General features: G+C 51.9%; 1 protein-coding gene across 2 annotated transcripts; it reads left to right on the top strand.

Annotated features, from left to right (window-relative positions):
- Positions 1 to 187: 187 nt before the first annotated feature.
- On the top strand, positions 188 to 18,929 carry DPY19L1 (dpy-19 like C-mannosyltransferase 1). 2 transcript variants are annotated; one of them, XM_076068728.1, is made up of 24 exons: positions 188 to 393; positions 1,061 to 1,085; positions 1,622 to 1,709; positions 2,786 to 2,923; positions 3,266 to 3,386; positions 4,486 to 4,579; positions 5,172 to 5,229; positions 5,338 to 5,429; positions 5,615 to 5,714; positions 5,824 to 5,901; positions 6,016 to 6,102; positions 6,300 to 6,359; positions 6,852 to 6,932; positions 8,471 to 8,572; positions 9,417 to 9,488; positions 10,308 to 10,351; positions 10,873 to 10,906; positions 11,545 to 11,609; positions 12,354 to 12,384; positions 12,615 to 12,734; positions 12,918 to 13,092; positions 13,576 to 13,675; positions 14,335 to 14,460; positions 15,707 to 18,929. In XM_076068728.1, exons 1-24 carry the CDS (start codon positions 213 to 215, stop codon positions 15,885 to 15,887), a joined length of 2,253 nt encoding a protein of 750 aa, XP_075924843.1. In that variant the 5' UTR covers positions 188 to 212; the 3' UTR covers positions 15,888 to 18,929. The 2 variants fall into 2 exon arrangements, with proteins under 2 accessions (XP_075924843.1, XP_032824408.1); XM_032968517.2 differs by having other exon boundaries at positions 10,870 to 10,906.
- Positions 18,930 to 19,425: the final 496 nt, after the last annotated feature.

The raw sequence follows: 19,425 nt of genomic DNA, 5'->3' as shown, positions 1-19,425 counted from the left end.
CCCCACTACCACCCCACTCACTACCACCCCCACTCCCCCCCACCCACTACCACCCCACCCCCACTCCCCCCCCACCCACTACCACCCCCACTCCCCCCCACTACCCCCCACCCCCTACTACCCCCACTCCCCCCCACCCACTACCACCCCCACTCCCCCCCCACCCACTACCACCCCACCCCCACTCCCCCCCACCCACTCGCCCCCCATCCATGGAGCCGCTCGGCAGCGACGCGCCGGCTCCTCCGCCGCTGCGAAGGCGAAGCGGCAAAGTTCGCGGCGCAGCGCGAGCGGTCGCGGCCAAGCAGGGGAAGCCGCAGCAGGCGGTGGGCCCCAGAGGCAAGCGAGGCCGCCTGGCCGGCCACGGCCGCCTCGCCCTCGTCGCTGCGCTGGGTGAGTTGGGACCCCCCCCACCCACCACACTCACCACACCGCACCGGCCCGCAACCCTCGCTCCGCGGGGCATCTCCTAGGCTAGGCCGAGGCTTACGTTGCGGCCCCGCGGCCGAGTCGTGAGGAGGAGGAGCGCCCCTTATGAGCTTCCCAAACTTCTGGCAATCCGGCGAACTTTTTGTCTAAAGAGCCTGCCTCTGCGGATGAGACCCCAGAAGGTGAAACCCCGGGCTCAGGGTTTTGTTGGCTTGTGAAACCCTCCCCACCCCCCCCCAAAATGCTGCTCGCCGCTATTGGGATTGAACAGCCGAGGGAGGCGACCCCGACACAAGCGCGCCCCTTGTGGACGGAGGGAGGCCGCTCCCGGCGAGACGCGCGCCCGCTTGGGTTGGCGTGAAGCGCGGGTGGGAAACACCGCCACCACGGTGGTGGTGTTCGGTGGTCGAGGCTAGCGACGGAGCAGCAGCCCAAGGAGTGAGCGCGCCAGAGAGGTCACCACCACCCCAACCTCCAGCCCCACGCGGTAACGGCGCAGCCCCGCAGTGGCCTCGGCTCACGCCACTGTTGGACGAAAGATTTCCGCTAGAGGGGAGCTCAAAAGGAGTCAAGCCGGAGTCGGGCGCGGGCGATGTCGGTTAAATCAGCCCGCTCTGTTCTCTTTCCACAGCTGGAGCTTTTGGACTCGTGCACTGGTACGTATTGCACTCTTTTAATCGCCGTGTTATTTCTGCAGAGTTACCTACCAGGCGTCATGCTGTGTGGCCCGCGACAGTCCCGGTATTACAGAAAGTCTCTATCGGCGCCCCAAAGCGTTGCACCGAAATGGGGCTTTTGGTTACCTTCAACGACCCCGTGGCTTCACGCGACCTCGACTCAGACCTCGTCTCAGACCTCGACTCACGACCTGGGGCAAAAGGCCGCGCGACTCAGGGAGCGGAGCCACCCGGAGTGGTTGGCTTACCCCGGAATACAGTTTTATTTTTTAAAGAATATTTATTTGCACTCCAGGAGGAATCCGATGAGCTAAGAAGCTCGTTTTTCGCAGATGTTGAAGTCGGGGCTACCCATGAAGCCCGCGGGCAGGGGAGTGGCGGGCAGGGGAGAGACTGCCGCTTTCCCGTGTGTTCTGAATGAGCCTCCCAGAAATGTGGTGTCGCTTAAGTGTGAACGACGTGGCTGCCCTCTGCTTCTGGCGCTAACGGTCGCCTCTGCTGTGTGGTGGTGTCAGGTACCATCTTAGCAGCTTGTTTGAGAATGACCGTCATTTCTCCCACCTGTCGACCCTCGAACGGGAGCTCACCTTCCGGACCGAGATGGTGAGGAATTCGCTGCAGGGCCTGGTTGTCTCGCTCACCTTGCTATGCTGATGATCACCACCCGATGTTGTTTTCGTTAATTTGCCATGTACTTATCTGCACACGGATTATGTTTCTGCTCTTGAAATCAATGGCGTTCATCTTGTGGGCATACTGACCCCAGCCATGCAAATGTGGAATTTAAACTACTGTCTCAGGGCCACCAAAAAAATCACACATTTAGCCAAATCCACTCTTGTTCGCGAGCACCAATAATACTGGCACAGCAGCGCTTGATGTGACCGCCACCACTAGGGGCGGAGCCAGGATTTCAGGCCGGGGTGACATTCAACAAATTTTAATTTCAAGAATGATTAGAGAGTCAGGCTGTTGAACTAGACGCCATCGGTTGGCGACACACTCTGACAATGCAGTTGCACGGAGTCCGCCAGACCGAGTGTCGTACACTTATACGCAGAATGTCACCCCTGTCACCCCCCCTGGCTCCGCCCCTGGCCACCACCACCATACCCGGTCATACATTCCTCCCACAGGCTGATGAATATGAGTATAGTCCAGGCATAGTTGAGATGCAACTTGCCAATTGTGCCCGTGCAGACTCGCGGAGCGTCATGCTGACCGCCGCATCAACGCTGTGTAGCTTAAATACCCAGAGGATCGTAAACTCTATCACGCACTTTGTGGTCGCATTGTGGTGGACCACACTTTTAAATTTCAAATGGAATGTCAATAAAGATGAATACAGCAACAGTAAATGTAATAATGTATGACCTTTGGCAATCAGCGGCCATGGGTGTTGTTTGACCATACTTCACCATGCTGGTCAGTGTGGGTCGGTGAAGGTGTTTCCAATCATTGGTTCAGATATCACTTAGAACTGATGCTGGCTGCTGGGATTTGAACTCAGGTCACTTGGTTAGGAGCACGTTGTGCTTACTACTGTGCTACCTCTTCCCCAAGACAGCTATAATTTAATAACAAATCCGTTTTGATAGCTTAGTACGGTTGGCTGTAGCGTAGGGCATGATGCGTACGCTGCTACTCTTGTTGCTGCTGTTCTCTGCATGCGTGTGCAGGGCCTGTATTACTCCTATTACAAGACCATTGCAGAGGCACCCACATTTTGGTCTGGCCTGGACATGATCATGCGCGACCGACTGACCGAATACCCGCAAGTGATCAACACCCTCAAACGGTTCAACCTCTACCCCGAGGCGAGAACATCCCCTCCTTGCTGTCTTGATTTCTGGAGAAAGTGTGATGGTTTTCTGAATGACTTGAAGCTATAAATTATGAATACCTTTTTAAAGCTTTACTCGCAGTATCGTGGTCGTTTTAGCCCCGATTTCTGTTGTATTTTTTTTGCTCCTGTTGCTGTACTTTATTCTTATTTCTTTGCTTTTGTCACTTGGGTGACACGGTTCACTCTTGCAAATGAGACTCATCCTGGTCTCTTGAGTTCTCACCTGGTTAAATAAAGTCAACTTAAAATCTCTTACATATGTTTCAAATAAAGCATTCACTTTGAATAACAAGGAAAATTGTACTTTTACCAGGTAATTCTTGGGGGCATGTACCGGACGTACCTGGCTGTGACGAACAGCCTGGGAATCCAGACTGTGCAGTGCTGGACCGTGAATCGTGGCAACATGCTAAGTGCCATCTCCAGCTGCGAGGGTATGCGGCTACCACTCGGCACAACGATTGCCTTGTGCATGATTCATCATCACGGCACCGTGGCCAAAACTGCTGATGCCTCCGCCCACAGCACCCCGCTACCAATGCACGCTCCCCTCAGCAAGATGGCGCAGCTGCTGCAGAATAAACACGCAGCCACCTCCAAAATGGGCCCTGACAGCTTCCCTCCAACTGCTCTTAGGACTTCCCCTGGGTCGCCGTGAGGACCAATCCAGTGGCCATATTGGCAATCGCCCCCCCTCCTCCCCATCCCGCTCACGCATCCCACCACCAGCGCAGACGTTTTTGCCAATTCATATCCACAACGTAGACACGTGGTTACACCCTGATAAACAATGTCAGGCAGTTTAGAGTACCACCCATTTGCTTTACAGATGCATGCACACTATTTTGATACTCATATGCTTAACAATAATGCTTAACGATTTTTTTTATGTGTTATGTATTGTAAATTTTGGCCTTGAACTAGGACCCCTATGTAACAGAAATGGTCCCTGCCTATAAACTACGTTCTGTGTTTAGGTTGTTTTCCTTACCTCGCACCTGTTATGAGCAAAGTTGGCTACGTACGGTGCGAAAGAATCTCAACGTATATACATACAGACGTTGGGCGGTTCACCAGCTATGCTTTAAGCTTCCTGACTGCTGACGAAATACTGAATGTCAAAACCGATGTTACTGAAATGATAATCACGTTCAGAACGCCGTGATAATCACGTTCAGAAGGCTGATGGGATGCTTGTAATTGTTGTAGGTGAAGAGACGGATCTGTGAAGCTGGAGGAGGCGGTGGCGGCGTGTGTTGACTGATTATTTATCTTGGTACAGCCCTCACAAGGGTCGTGTGTTCACGTTGCAAGCGGCGTTCCCTCTCTCGCAGATTCTTGCTTATTAATCATAGTCTTTTTATTCCCGGCACATCAACGAAAGCCGATGGTTTTATTATTGTAACTGTAGCGTTTGACCAATAAATCCTACGTTTTATTTCATAACAGACATGGCACACGTTCGTGTATGAAATTACACTCGCATGTGCTTGCTGGAAAACCGTGGCTGTCCCCCTCTCTGTGTCTCTCGAGGAATGGGAGACATCGCGTACTTCTACGTAAACATGGTTTTCTTCCTGAATGGCCTGATGATGTCCGTGTTCTTCCTCTATGGGACATACCTCAGGTAAAGCCACCCATGCGTCGTCACACCGCTTGCTTCCTCTGTGGGGATCCCCAAGTTCATTGAACGCAGAATTCCCGACACGCTCTCCGCAATTATTATTTACAAGGTGCAGTGATGAATCGTTACATTTAATATTCAAACAAAACACATGCTTGACTGTGTAAAGTAAAATCTCTCAATTTTGGCCAGACCACAGGTTCTTTAGCAAACCTTATGTGTTGAATAAGTGTCTCCCAAGGAGGTAGTTACCACTGACAACTGGAAACGCTTTCATCCAACTCCAGCTGGCACTTAAAATTGTTTCTAAATGCGTTACTGATTTATTGGCCTTGGCAACACATCCTTGAATAAGTAGTGCCGGATGCCAATGCGTGGATATTAGAACTCCCTCGCAATGCCCGTGCAAATTTAGACCGTGTAAAGTTACATGCAGTAAATTAAGCACTTTAGATGTTGGATTCGCGTTTGTAAGCATGGTTGGTGCATCGCAAATAAGCCTGTCTATAAGAATCCATAATCTTAACTATGTATGGCGCATGGACATAGCAATTTTACAAGTGCATAGCGAACATTGCGTGTTGTTTTGCTGCAGTGGGAGTGTCGCTGGAGGCCTCGTGGCTGTCCTGTCCTTCTTCTTCAACCACAGCGAGGTGAGGTTCACCTGCTCAAGCACCAGAAAGCGAAACGGGGCAACCTTCAGCGTCTCGATGGCACCGCGCCACGGCGCTCTTTGCTGATTGGTCTTTGTGCTGCCCCAGGCAACGCGAGTCATGTGGACCCCACCACTCCGGGAGAGCTTTTCCTACCCATTCCTGGTGCTGCAGATGCTGCTGGTTACCAGAGTTCTCCGGTCAGTGGCCATCCTCATTCTTCTTTGCGGTTTAGTGGCTCACTTTGGGGTAAACAAGTTTTCTTGGAAAATTAAACATCGTGGTAGAGCCCGCTGTGGATCAGTTTAACGGGCAGACATGATGAACGTCCGCTGCAAGTTCCGTGTGCGCCTCTGCCTGTCCGTCCGTCGTGTGTTGTGTGCAGGAAGCCACAGCTGGAAAAGTTGACCCTGGGCATGCTCGCTGGCGCCACCGTTTGCTTCGTGCTGTGCTGGCAGTTTGCACAGTTCGTCCTGCTCACGCAGGTGCCGCTCGCTCGCTCGCCGCCCACCGATGTCGAGTCTCGTTATTTAAATGGCGAACCGGAAGCGGCGTCATCATCGCGTCGCTGACCAAGCGCGTTCGTCGTTTCAGGTCGCGTGCCTTTTCGCGGTCTACATCTTGGGCTACATCGATGCCGAGAAAATGAAGACGTTTGTTCTCCTGAACGTGGTGAGCGCGCGAATTGAAACGATCGCCCGTTTTGTTCGAAGCGCGCGGCGCCGCGGGGGCTGTCTGATGGGGGGCCCTCAGGAAAGTGACGCCGCGCTCCGCGTCTCTCGACAGCTGTGCCTCGTCGTCTCCTGCACCCTCATGTTCGGGAACGAGATGCTGCTCAGCTCCTTCTACGCCGCCTCCCTCGTCGCCATCTGGGTCCGCCACCAGCAACCGCTGCGCCACACCAGCCTCTGCATCCTCTAAATCACGATCCATTCACGCGTTTTGGGCCATTGTGCTCTCTGTGTTAAGAAATTTGCATTGATATTTATTTATGTTTTCTAGATTTCGAGTTGTGCCTTAAAAATACCGTTGAGCACGTTTTGGAACCAGGTGTTTTGTTTTGCTGGTAGGTGGTCGTCAGTCTGCATTCGTGGCTGAATAGGATTTCCCGGGTTGACCTGTTGAGATGGGTGAGTTGGTGTTTTACACTCTCTCAGTAAAGCTGGCATTGTGCAGATTGTTGCCACCGACAAACGCATATAATCCATTCACATTTATTATCCATTCCTCTTTAATATCTTTCCAAGTCAATCTGCCCGTTACATTCTCATGGTTTATTGTATAGAGCAGATATCCTCTTTCTTTCAATAAAAACATTAGTTTTCACTGCCAAACCGTACAACGGAGTAGTCAAGGCGCAGGCCTACAATGACTTGTTAGTGTCACTGCTGGCAGAAAGGGTCTCTTAGAGGGAGCTCTAAAGGGCCCCCTCTAAAGGGTATTTGGCCTACTCTTCAACGCTGTGCGAGACATCTTTAAGATGTGGGAATACGCACACTTTGCCCTCCCACAAGCAACTCGCCAAACAAATCTATATTTAAACGAACGTGTGTATATATATAATCTAGTCTTGGCCAAGCGAGCTAATGCGTGCTGTGCCCACGTGCTCGCAAACACCGCAGGTGGCACAAGCGGGCATGTGGCTCGCAGTCACCTTCGTCATAAAGACGGCCTGGAGCCGCCTGCTGGGAGTAGCCGACGACGTGAGCTCTAACGTTGCAGAGACGTTCACTCTCCACTCAACTCTCACGTTACAGAGACGTTCACTCTCCACTCAACTCTCACGTTACAGAGACGTTCACTCTGTACTCAACTCTCACGTTACAGAGACGTTCACTCTCCACTCAACTCTCACGTTACAGAGACGTTCACTCTGCACTCAACTCTCACATTACAGAGACGTTCACTCTCCACTCAACTCTCACGTTACAGAGACGTTCACTCTCCACTCAACTCTCACGTTACAGAGACGTTCACTCTGCACTCAACTCTCACATTACAGAGACGTTAACTCTACTCAACTCTCACGTTACAGACGTTCACTCTGCACTCAACTCTCATGTTACAGAGACGTTCACTCTCCACTCAACTCTCACGTTACAGAGACGTTCACTGCACTCAACTCTCACGTTACAGAGACGTTCACTCTGCACTCAACTCTCACGTTACAGAGACGTTCACTCTGTACTCAACTCTCACGTTACAGAGACGTTCACTCTGTACTCAACTCTCACGTTACAGAGACGTTCACTCTCCACTCAACTCTCACGTTACAGAGACGTTCACTCTGCACTCAACTCTCACGTTACAGAGACGTTCACTCTGCACTCAACTCTCACGTTACAGAGACGTTCACTCTCCACTCAACTCTCACGTTACAGAGACGTTCACTCTCCACTCAACTCTTACGTTACAGAGACGTTCACTCTCCACTCAACTCTCACGTTACAGAGACGTTCACTCTGCACTCAACTCTCACATTACAGAGACGTTCACTCTGCACTCAACTCTCACATTACAGAGACGTTAACTCTACTCAACTCTCACGTTACAGACGTTCACTCTGCACTCAACTCTCATGTTACAGAGACGTTCACTCTCCACTCAACTCTCACGTTACAGAGACGTTCACTGCACTCAACTCTCACGTTACAGAGACGTTCACTCTCCACTCAACTCTCACGTTACAGAGACGTTCACTCTGCACTCAACTCTCACGTTACAGAGACGTTCACTCTCCACTCGACTCTCACATTACAGAGATGTTCACTCTCCACTCGACTCTCACGTTACAGAGACGTTCACTCTGCACTCAACTCTCACGTTACAGAGACGTTCACTCTGTACTCAACTCTCACGTTACAGAGACGTTCACTCTCCACTCAACTCTCACGTTACAGAGACGTTCACTCTGTACTCAACTCTCACGTTACAGAGACGTTCACTCTGCACTCAACTCTCACGTTACAGAGACGTTTACTGCACTCAACTCTCACATTACAGAGACGTTCACTCAACTCACGTTACAGAGACGTTCACTCTGCACTCAACTCTCACGTTACAGAGACGTTCACTCTGTACTCAACTCTCACGTTACAGAGACGTTCACTCTCCACTCAACTCTCACGTTACAGAGACGTTCACTCTGTACTCAACTCTCACTTTACAGAGACGTTTACTCTGTACTCAACTCTCACGTGAATGTGCCAACGCTGATTTCTGTTTGGTGACATCTCCATAGGCCCACATTTTCAACATCTTGAAGTCCAAGCTGACGGGCTACAAGGATTTCGACACACAGATGTACACCTGTGCTCCCGAATTCGACTTCATGGAATATCAGGTGGCTCCCCTCCGGAGCGCCGTGCTTCCTGAGACACCCACAGGCAGACTGCTGAAGCGTACACATGCCGCGGCCTGGTCATTCCACTGCTGGATGTGGGGCCTGATTTGCAGGAGGTTGTTACTTGACTGTGCTTCACCCTGCTGGTCACAGCGGGTTGACGAAGGAGGAGGATTTCTCCAGAACTCTGGCTGTCGCATGATGATGCTAGTTGTAATGACCGGCGAAACGTGGTACTTTTATTGTAAATGTTGTGGGTTTACTCTCCAACACACCGGTGTGCTGAACCAGTAACTAATTGGCGTGTTTTGTTTACGTGACAAAGCTCACTAATTGGCTGTGTCGGGTTGTGGCAAGTTTAACGACGCATTTCTATTCACGTGATCTAACCCAAAAACCTCTTGTGGATAACGTTGGTCGCGAAAGCCTTCGTGTTAAACTGAAGGCGGAGAGAGTGGATGCCCATCCCAGCGCCTGGTTGGCCGTAGTGCTGCTGCGAACTGATACGCCTGTGAATGCGGGCTCCAGGGTTTCGTTTAAAACGCGTCCGTCACGGCCAGGCTTCAGAGAAGAACCGACTAACAACGAGGGCCGCCCACAATCTCTGAATGCGACGACGGCAACACAGAGCAAAGTTGACGAAGCGCTCTCGTGTTTTTGTTTCACGCCGGAGTCCGACGCCTCCCGGGTACGAGGGGGGGGTCGTCGTGGCAACAGCGGCCGAGCGAAGCCGCGTTCGCGACCCTGAACGGAAGGGGGGAGCGAACGCCCCGCTGTCGTGAGCTCGCGCTAAGGAGATCGCCTCCTCGCTCCCCCTTGCACGCCCTCTATTTGTCTATTTCAGACGGTGCACAAATACACGGCCACGCTGCTGCTGCCCGCGGTCCTCGTCGTGTTCGCCATCATCGTCTACAAGGTCAGGGGGGTGGGGGGGGGGCGGCGCCCGCACCGCACCGCCCGGCGCGATGTGAAGCGTGAAGCGCACCGTACGGTGTCGCCGTCTCCCCGGCTGCTGTTTCGTGCGGCCGATTAGCACGGTTGGCTACGCGCGGTGCGAACGAAGTTGAACATACATACAAACATACGTACATACAAACATACGTACATACAAACATACATACAAACATACGTACAAACATACGTACATACAAACATACATACAAACGTACGTACAAAGGTACATACAAACGTACGTACAAACGTACATACAAACGCGCATACAAACATAAATACTAACGCACACGCATACATACATACATACAAACGTACATACAAACGTACGTACATACAAACGTACATACAAACGTACATACAAACGCACATACAACCATACATACAAACACACATACAAACGCACATACAAACATACATACAAACGTACATACAAACACATACAAACATACATACAAACGCACATGCAAACATACATACAAACGTACACACAAACATACGTACATACAAACGTACATACAAACGCACATGCAAACGTACATACGAACGTACATACAAACGCACATACAACCATACATACAAACACACATACAAACGCACATACAAACATACATACAAACGTACATACAAACGCACATACAACCATACATACAAACACACATACAAACGCACATACAAACATACATACAAACGTACATACAAACATACATACAAACATACATACAAACATGCATACATACATACAAACGGACTGCCAGCGAGCCGCGCACTCTGTCTATTGCAGGCAATCAAGGATAAACTCGCGCTGTTGAGGAGCTCTCCTTCTCCGTAAGTCATTTAATCATCATCGTAATAATAATAGTTACGTATCAAAATATAACATCAAAATATAAGAATAGGTTTTACCCATTCTGGAAATACAACAGGTGTTAAAATGTTACAACACCAGACAGACACCTTTTGCAAGGAATCATGTCACTGCATGAACCACACACAGTACTTGTGGTGAACATGCAAACCAAAAGCATGCTCTGGTAGTTTATGCATCGTCTTTTAAACTGATTGGTCCACACCAGAGACAACTTTCTTTACAGCCTAGTCTCAAACAGAGGACTCCAAAAGGCGAACACGAAGTACGTGTAGTTGATGGAGACACGATTCCTTGCAAAAGGTGTCTGTTTGGTGTTTTAACTCCTTAACACCTGTATTATCGCCATGAAGGGTGAAACGTATTCATATAATAATTACGTAATGATGTTGTAACGAAGCATCCCGGAATACGCACGCGGTGGTTGTACCTTGTGTCAAGAGAGTTTACGAATTCCTCTCCTTGTGCCGTTTGAAAGCAGAGTCCTCGACAGAGGGCTTACTTCTCCTCCCCAGGTGAGGGTGTGACGACCGTGACGGTTACATCTCGTACACGAATACACGAACCCTGCACTCTTTCCTTCCGGAGGGAATTCAGTGGTGGTGCTCGGCACGGAATCGATTTTTTTGTTTCTCCTTGAGAAGTGATACTCGGCCCACTGTAAGATGATTCTCTTGTGACTTTCAAACCGTGCTGTTAAACATTTCATTGCCTCGTCCTGCTGGGTAATAGTACGGTACGGTAAATGCAGAGAGACTGTGGTGTGATCATCCTGTGCATATCTTACTTGAGAGCGAGCTCCTTCCCGTGCGGAGTTTGTATCCTCTTGCCCTGTTCTGCTTAGGTTTCCTGCTGGTTCTCCGGTCTCTAAACACCCACAATGTAACCGGTATTGGCCAAACATTCCGATGCAGGACCCTCCTGAAAAAGTGTTCGGACTCTGGGCACATTAAATAAGGAATATGCATGTTTGACACAAGTACAGTTGTGGAGTGGATGTCTCATGTAATATTCATGGTAATCATCACCCCCTACTGCGAAAACTTGGCAGGACCCTCCCTCATGAGACATGGTGAGGCTTTGCTGGGTAAACGAGCGTAGTAATACAACCTAATTGCAATGTTTTAACGTATTGTTTATTATTATTATTTAGATGAATAAGGAAAGACTGAGCCCTCATCACGCCACGGTACCCAAGGGAGCTGCTGCAGAGCCTGAGTGAGTGTGAGTGAGACGTGAGCGACTGAGTGCGAGCCAGTGAGAGTGAGTGAGTGTGAGCTGTAGTGTAGCAGTTAACGCTACGCTGCACTACGAACCCGGTGACCTGAGTTCGATTGCCGGTTACAGCCAACACCGGTGACGATTACCTGAACCGGTCCTTGGCCTCCTCAAGGTCGACTCGGCCTCAAATGAGTACCTGGCGCGGTGTGTAAACTTTGCGACTGGGGAGACAGGCGGCCGGGCGTGGTGCTGGCCACCCACCCCTTCGTGTGCCGTGCCGGCCTTCATAGGTGCTGCTCGCTAACAGCACTTGCCCCTACAGTCTGTTAAAGGGTACACGGGGGTTCTTTGTCTTTTGTATGTGAGAGTGAGTGAGTGAGCCGCAGCCGGCACGAGCTTCCGTGTGCTGAGTGCGTCATCGGCAATCGAGCGTCCGTTGCATCAGCCGATGCTAATTGTGGGATTAGCAGAAATTTGTGCCAAACCGTTGTGTGTTTGTTACTAACATTGTGCAAGTTAACATTCTTTGTGATTGGTTGATGGTAAACATTTGAAAAAGAAGTAATTTTATAAACGATGAGGAAAAAATCTCCACTGGCAAAACTGCCTGGTTGTATGTAATGAACACAATTTAAAAATAAATTTTGCACGATTCAAATCGGCCGTTTACCGCACGGTTCTGCGAATCGTGTTGCAGTTCGCGGCGTGACCGCAGTGCTCACGCGTGTTCTTGTTCCACAGGCAGGCCGATTCAAAGTCGCATCATGCCGAGGTGAGTCGTCGTCTCTTTTCAAACCGAACGTCGCGTCGCGTGAATGGTAAACGAGCAGGTGGGTGGGCAGGAGGCAGCTGGAACCATCAGGAGGTTTGCGCGTCACTGCAAGCTGAGTGGTCGGGCCGCTCTATGAAACGAGACCGCCGGGGCCTAGGAGCGCCGCTCGCCCCACCGTGCGTGCGTGCGCCTAGCCGCTGATGGCGTGCGTGCTGTGTTGTTTTGGGCAGCTGGTGTTCCACGCGCTCATGCTGATCGTCTTCGCCGTCATGGCCGTGCTCATCATGAGGCTGAAGCTCTTCCTCACGCCCCACCTGTGCCTCATGGCCTCCCTGCTCTGCTCGAAGAAGGTAACTGACGGCCGCGTCACGAGCCCGCGTCGCGAACCATGTCTGCTCGTGCACGCGACACATTTTCCCGTACGTGCGATCGGATCGGACGCGTATCTCTGCTCGCCGCCGCGTTTGTGGTGCCGTCCCGCGTGTCGTCCCATAACCGGGGGCGGCGCGTGCGACGTTCCCCCGTTGCGGCAGACGCTGGGGGAGCCCCGTCGCAAGTGGCTGGCGCACGGGCTGGCGCTCGTCACGGTGGCCCTCATGAGCGTACAGGGAACGAGCAACATCCACGCGCAGTGGGCCAACGTGGGCGAGTTCAGCAACGTGGAGCAGGAGGACCTCGTCACGTGGATCAAGTCCCACACGCCGGAGGGTGAGCGCAGTCAAACAGCCTCCGGCGCGCTTCTCCACCTGTCGGCTACGATGCCTCGAAACGCGACGGTGGGTCTCCCTACTCGATCTGGTCAGCGGGGGCAGGTTCTCGTTGCCAGCGACGGCACGAGGCGTTGATGGAAATTGTACGTTCCCGTGGGAAGGGCCAGTTAACGCGCGACCGCCCTTGCCGCGCCGCGAAGCGGTGCCCATTTTAACCGCCCCATTGGGGTCAGTGGTTTCAACGCGGGACGTGGCCACGATTGTGACATTACAGGGATCCACTTGTGAGTCTTGCACTCGCGACCACATCACACCACCCCGATTAAACGAACAAAGCCACGTCAGATGAAGTTGCTACGAGCTCTGTGCGCTGCCATGCGGTTCGCGCGTTGGGTCTGTGTGAGCGACCGCCCGACGCTCGTAACCGTAGCCGCTTGCCGTGCTGCTGCCATGCTGCGCCTGGCGTGTGGTGCTTCCACAGACGCCGTGTTCGCCGGCGCCATGCCCACAATGGCCAGCATCAAACTCTCCACAGGCCGGGCGATCGTAAACCACCCTCATTATGAAGACGCCGGTCTCAGGTGAAGTAACGTCCATGGCACATGCTTGGATTGTCAAATTGCTTTGGTTCTTCTTGGTAATTTTCGGGGATGTAAATTTTGTTGTATTTACGTTGATCGCGTTAGCCAATTAAAAGTGATTTAGAGCTCAAAATGCCATTAACAGCCCTGCAGAGCCAGTGGTGGGAATTCCTCACTCCCATCCATAGGAAAACCACTCGTGACTTCCCTCACGAGGTGGTACCCATTTTATTCACCCCGGGGGGGGGATGATGGACTAACAATTGGGTGTTTTAAAGTTGATCGCAGTCGGTTCGTTAATGGACGGTGCTGTCCAGTCAACACTGTCATGCCCGCTCCTATTGAAGGAACAGGAGCACCTTCGTTCACCGTGATGCGGGGGATCGATATGGCGGGATCCTCCGATTTGAATTCTCGTGGCAAAATGTCGCGGATAACACCGGTGATAATCGGGCAAACTTGCCACATCACTCATCTTATCTGCGAAAAATTCACACAAAATAGGATGCGGTTCCGCATAGACTTTACAGATGATGAGAAGGTTTATGCGTCTCTGCGGAGCCTACAGCTGTCGCGGACAGTAGGGCCCTGGGAAGTGCATTCGCCGCGTGACTCGCGACATTGGTGGTGGTCTGTGGTGACCGCGCATGCCTGGGCAGAGCACGCACGAAGAAAGTCTACTCGGTGTACAGCCGCAAGGGCGCGGCGGAGGTGAAGGGGATCCTGCAGGAGATGGGCGTGGACTACCTCGTGCTGGAGGACTCGTGGTGTACACGCCGGACCAAGTAGGTGCCTCTCCTGGGCCTCGTCGTCATCGTTATTGTTGTTGTTGCTCAGAAAATACTTAACCTAGAAAATCCCTTGAGATCGAACGTCTCGTTTGCTAGGGCGTCCCAACGATGTTTGGTGACGCTTAGCAAACACGTGACGACACCTCGTACACAAAGACAAAGCTCCCCCGTGTAGCCTTAACAGACTGTAGTGGCAAGTTCTGTTAGCGAGTGGCACCTATGAAGGCCGGCACGGCACGCAAAGGGGGTGGGTGGCCAGCACCACGCCTGGCCGCCTTTGTCTCCCCTGTGGCGAAGTTTACAAACCGTGCCAGGTACTAATTTTAGGCTTGGTTAACCGGTCCTGGGCCTCCCGTATTATCGTCACCGGTGTTGGCTGTGAGCGAGAATTGAACTCGTGTCGCCGGGTTTGTAATGCAGCGTAGCGCTAACCGCTACACGACCGCTCCTCGCAACCTCGTAGACACACACACACACATTCTCAATCCACATAATCCTACATAGTTGGCATTTGTACAGTGCGTATCGCGCGTTATCAGCTGCCCATTGCGGCGGCACATTGATCCCGTAGGCGGCTCTGGCGTCTGTCTCGGTGAGTGTGCACCCATGCCGAGCCCGGACAGCGCTGGGGCGGGTGGGGGTGTGTCGTTGCTTTTGTCACGGATGGCCAGCACTCTAGAAACTCATCTCTCACGCCAATTCTCACGCCGTCATGTTTACGCTGACTATCTAATCCAGCAACTCGAGTTATAATTCGAGCCCAGGGGCCTGGGTGCGTTGGCATCAAAAATATTCTGCCGTTATTTGGTGGAAAGTGTGCGACGTGGCAGTTTTGGCAACGGGTCCAAATAAATAAAAAGTCTGAATAGGCGCTTCGTGTCCTGCCGGTTCGCGTAGAGATTGTCCTCTCGCTGTGCCGGCTGGGGGTGCTGTGCCAGGACCAGAGACACCGTTCTGAATAAAACTACACTGGAATAAAACTGGCTTGTCGCTGAAACTTTACAAACATAATCATAGTCACACGTGTACCTCATTATCTTAGGGTCAGTAGTAACTAACTCTGATTTAATGAATGCTTGGCAAATATAACGAGATGATCGTGAATTGCGGGTATAAATGCGACGTTGCGAGTGGGGCGAGAGAGATCGGGGCGTTTGCGTTATGTTGGGCGCACGTCCTTAGCGTGCGCGCTGCCGTTGACAAGCACACGCGTGTTGTCTGTTTTTGTGTCAATTCGCAGGCCGGGCTGCAGCCTCCCTGAAATCTGGGACCTAATCGACCCCGAAAACAAAGGGAAAACCCCCCTGTGCTCTCACCTGTACAACCACCCATACCCACACTTCTCTCCGGTCTTCAGCAATGATGTTTACACTTTGCTGATGGTTGACACCGAGATTCGGGCAGAGAAGGGGTCCACCTAACGGCACAAAACCAATCGCAGCCGCGTGTCGGTCCGCTGATGGAGAAGACCGCTCGCCCCCGAGACCTCTCGCTTTTTGGCAGAGGGCCGAGCGCTGCGCTGCCAAGAAACAAAACACTGTTCTTAGATCGAGGGCACGATCCAAGTTAAAACCTGCACATCAGTTTTAAACTTCGCGTGGACGAAACCGCTTGTGCACTCTGCAATACAAACCACGCGACCGCCACCGCGCGCCCCACACCACTCGGCACTCACAAACACGCGCACGAATCCACACGCGTGTAACGTGGCACCCCCTGCACACGCGCACAACGATGTAAACGGATTCCTCGCAGCCGTACACGCAGAATAATCCACTGCTGGATGAAGGCCCCCCCCCCTCCCCTTCCAACGTGTCCATCATGGTGGCGAGCAAGTGACCATACTTCACTCTGCTGGTCAGCGTGGGTTGGTGACGCTGCTAGTTCGCGAGTCGAGCGGCGGCCAACGCAGAGCAGCACCGTGCGCCCCCCGTCTCAACCCCCCCCCTCCCCTCGTCCCCATGTGATTATGAAAGATGCAAAACAAAAAGTTGGTACCATTTTCCCAGCTCCCACCGTCGCTACTGTGCACAGAGAGTCGAGCGATGTCGCGAGCTCCGTCTTTACAACATCGTTGCACTTCCCCAGAACCGCCAATTAGCACGGTTGGCTACGTACGGCGTGAAAGAAGTTCTACACACGGACATACGTTCAACGTGCATGCAACGTGCCTACATCAACGGCGGGCGTCGACGCGAGTCGTCGTCACGCGCGAGCTGCCTGGACGCCTCGCAGGGATGTTTCCTGGCGGGAGCGTAGCGGCGTGGTCTCGCGACCACGTCCACGCGGGGGTCGCGGCCCGTCCCACGCCAGCCACCTGCCACAGCGCTGACCCGCGGCTTTGCCCCGCTGACGTCGGTGAGCGCTGCCACCACCGTGATGCACGGGGGCTGTGTTTGACGCCACGTTTGGCAGCGTGGCGCCGAAATAGTTTCCACTGTGCTGTGCCCCCTCTCCAATGCACGTCTGACTTTGGCGGGTGCCCATTGTCATTGCTCTGGCTGTTTCCAGACTGATTAAAGCGGGGAAAAGTTTTAAAGTACATATCACTTCTGGGCCTTGGCCCTGTTCCCATCTCCCTCCCGCCCATCCACCCACCCACCCACCCAGCTCAGCAGGCAGCAGTAATAATGTTCAGTGCGCTCTGGGGACGATGAGGTTCTCTCGTGGTTGCCCAGGCAGCCACGAGAGTCGATCGTGACGAGCAACGTGGGGTGTCGAATGGGGACGTGCAGTGTTCTTCGTCACCAAGGAACCTGAGCAAATATAAAGAGGTAGAGGAGGTGGGTGGGTGGGATGTGTGCGCTGTATAAATGTTGAACTTTGTTCAAGTGAAGCCGGCTGCCAAGACACGGCGGCGCGCGTGTTGTGGGTGTCCCAGGGAACGCTCGCAGAGCTGCCGGATCGCACCGCCTCGGCCTCTGCCCAGTGGGGACGACGGCCGCGGCCGCCGGTCTCCTCCGCCCCGTGCTTGTGACTGTGGACGCTCCAGGGGGAAATTACACTTTTGTTCCACCACGCAGACGGCGGTGGTGGTGGCGAGTCCCTGATCCAGCAACTCGTGCGCTTGGTCCGAGGGGAGGAGGCGTGGACGTTGTTGTTGGCAGCAAAGAGCTTCTGCTAATGTTTGGTGGAAAGTTTGCAAAATGGCAGTGTTCGCAACGGGTCCAAGATTTTTCAAGCATTTCCATTGTCCGTGTTTTCTAGAGATTACTATGAATATCATTATTGCGGTTGTTTACCGAGGAAATCCTGAGTCTCGTGAGACTTTTTCAGGAGTGTCTCGCCAATTATTTTGCAGGCGTGGTGCGTGATGATTGCTGCGGCTGCTGTTCCTGCTGCTGCTGCGGCTGTGTGATCCCAATGGGGTGATTAAGACGCGAGGTGTCGAGAGTGTTAATGAACGAGGGCTTTGGGAGCGAGCTCCGAGTAACGGGGACACCGCGGCAGCAGCGGCGGCGGCAGCAGCAGGAGCAGCAGCAGGAGCAGCAGCAGGAGCGGCCACCACCACCACGGTGGCGGTCGCGCGTGAGGCGGCCAACGCTCGAATTGCTGTGATTTTGTAATGCAGTGTTACGTTGCGTCTCGATGTAGCCGTCGCGATTCCAATGTTTATTTTAATTACAAGGTATAGAGTGGGGCTGAACGATTAATCGATTTTACATCGAGTTATCGCAATTTTTAAACAATGCCATTAGCAAATCGCAAAGGCTGAGATTTTTTTGTGATTTAAAAAGTCCTATTACTTTCTACCTCATGGGACCTCCTTTGCCAGTACCAAAATATAACAATAGGTTTTCCCCTCTGGTCTAACACCGTTTGAGACGAGGCTCAAAAGAAAGCTGTCTCTGGTGTGGACCAATCAGCTTCAAGGACAATGCATATACTACCAGAGTGTTTTGTTTGCATTCTGACCACAAGTATTGTGGTTAATGCAGACATGATTCCTTATAAAAAGGTTTCAGTTTGGTGTTTTAACAACTTGACACCTGTTTTGTTGCCAGAAAAAAAGGAGAAACACCTATTTTCCTACTACTTTCTTATTGGAATTGTTTTATTGATTATTATTCTAACTTTATTTATTTAACTTAACATCTGTTCTATGTTTGATTGTTCTATTTCAATTAAAACATTTTAATAAATACATGTTGGAAGCAATTAATATATTTTAAGTTCTCATCTTTGCATTAGAATATATAGAACAGTTTATATTTTTATGGTATCACGTGGTAATGCTCCACGTGTTTTAAATCTATTACACTGAATATTGAACTGAAGCTTGACTTAAAAAATGTAATGGCAAATCGCAATCGCAATGTCAGAAAAATCGCAATTAGATATTTCCCCCCAAATCGTTCAGCCCTAGCATATAGTTAGGAACGCGTTTGATGTAAAACTTGTTTTCAACTGCCGGCGACACGAGTGTGTGGATCAGTAAATGCGGTTTCTCTTTGAACACTTGATACCCTTGGCTGCGATGTTTCTTGCCGAGTGTCGTCGGTGGGTGGTGCTGGCCGTGAGAGTGCATTGCGGTCACTTCGGTTCTTCACGTCGCCAAACGCGCCGCGCGTTAGCAGTCGGTGTTTGGCGATTCTTGTGTTGCATGGAATGGGATTCACGTGGGACCGCCTTGCAGCCATTAGTGACCGCTTAATTTCCATCATCATCATCAACAACAACAACGTCGTCTTCTTCAATCGTGACCACCACGTGCATCATTGGCACCGCAGTGTAATGGGAAAATACGTGGGCTGACGATTCGGGCAATGGCCCTTGGATAGAATTGTATCTGCCACAGCCTGCACCAGGTCCTTTGCTGCACGCTGCTCTACCGCTGCAGGAAGAGCCGACTCCACTTCTCCTGGAGCCTTGCTCTCCTTAGAGAACGGCACGCCGCTCGGAGCGAAGTGGGAAAACTCGTGAGGAGGTCGTCGAGTCGATGCGAGTGTCCCCGCTTGG

The sequence above is a fragment of the Petromyzon marinus genome, chromosome 2, assembly GCF_048934315.1.
Source record: "Petromyzon marinus isolate PM22_M1 ecotype Great Lakes invasive population chromosome 2, UKy_Petmar_22M1.pri1.0, whole genome shotgun sequence".
Lineage (NCBI taxonomy): Eukaryota > Metazoa > Chordata > Hyperoartia > Petromyzontiformes > Petromyzontidae > Petromyzon > Petromyzon marinus.
The sequence above is the reverse complement of the archived record's forward strand: the minus strand, read 5'-3'. Positions and strand labels throughout refer to the sequence as shown.

Excerpts from the sequence above, each read along its gene's own strand:
- DPY19L1 (XM_032968517.2), top strand. The coding sequence starts at position 213 with ATGGAGCCGCTCGGCAGCGACGCGCCGGCTCCTCCGCCGCTGCGAAGG. Across the intron at positions 2,924-3,265 it reads GGTTCAACCTCTACCCCGAG|GTAATTCTTGGGGGCATGTA; the intron begins GCGAGAACATCC and ends TACTTTTACCAG. Across the intron at positions 5,430-5,614 it reads CTGGTTACCAGAGTTCTCCG|GAAGCCACAGCTGGAAAAGT; the intron begins GTCAGTGGCCAT and ends TGTTGTGTGCAG.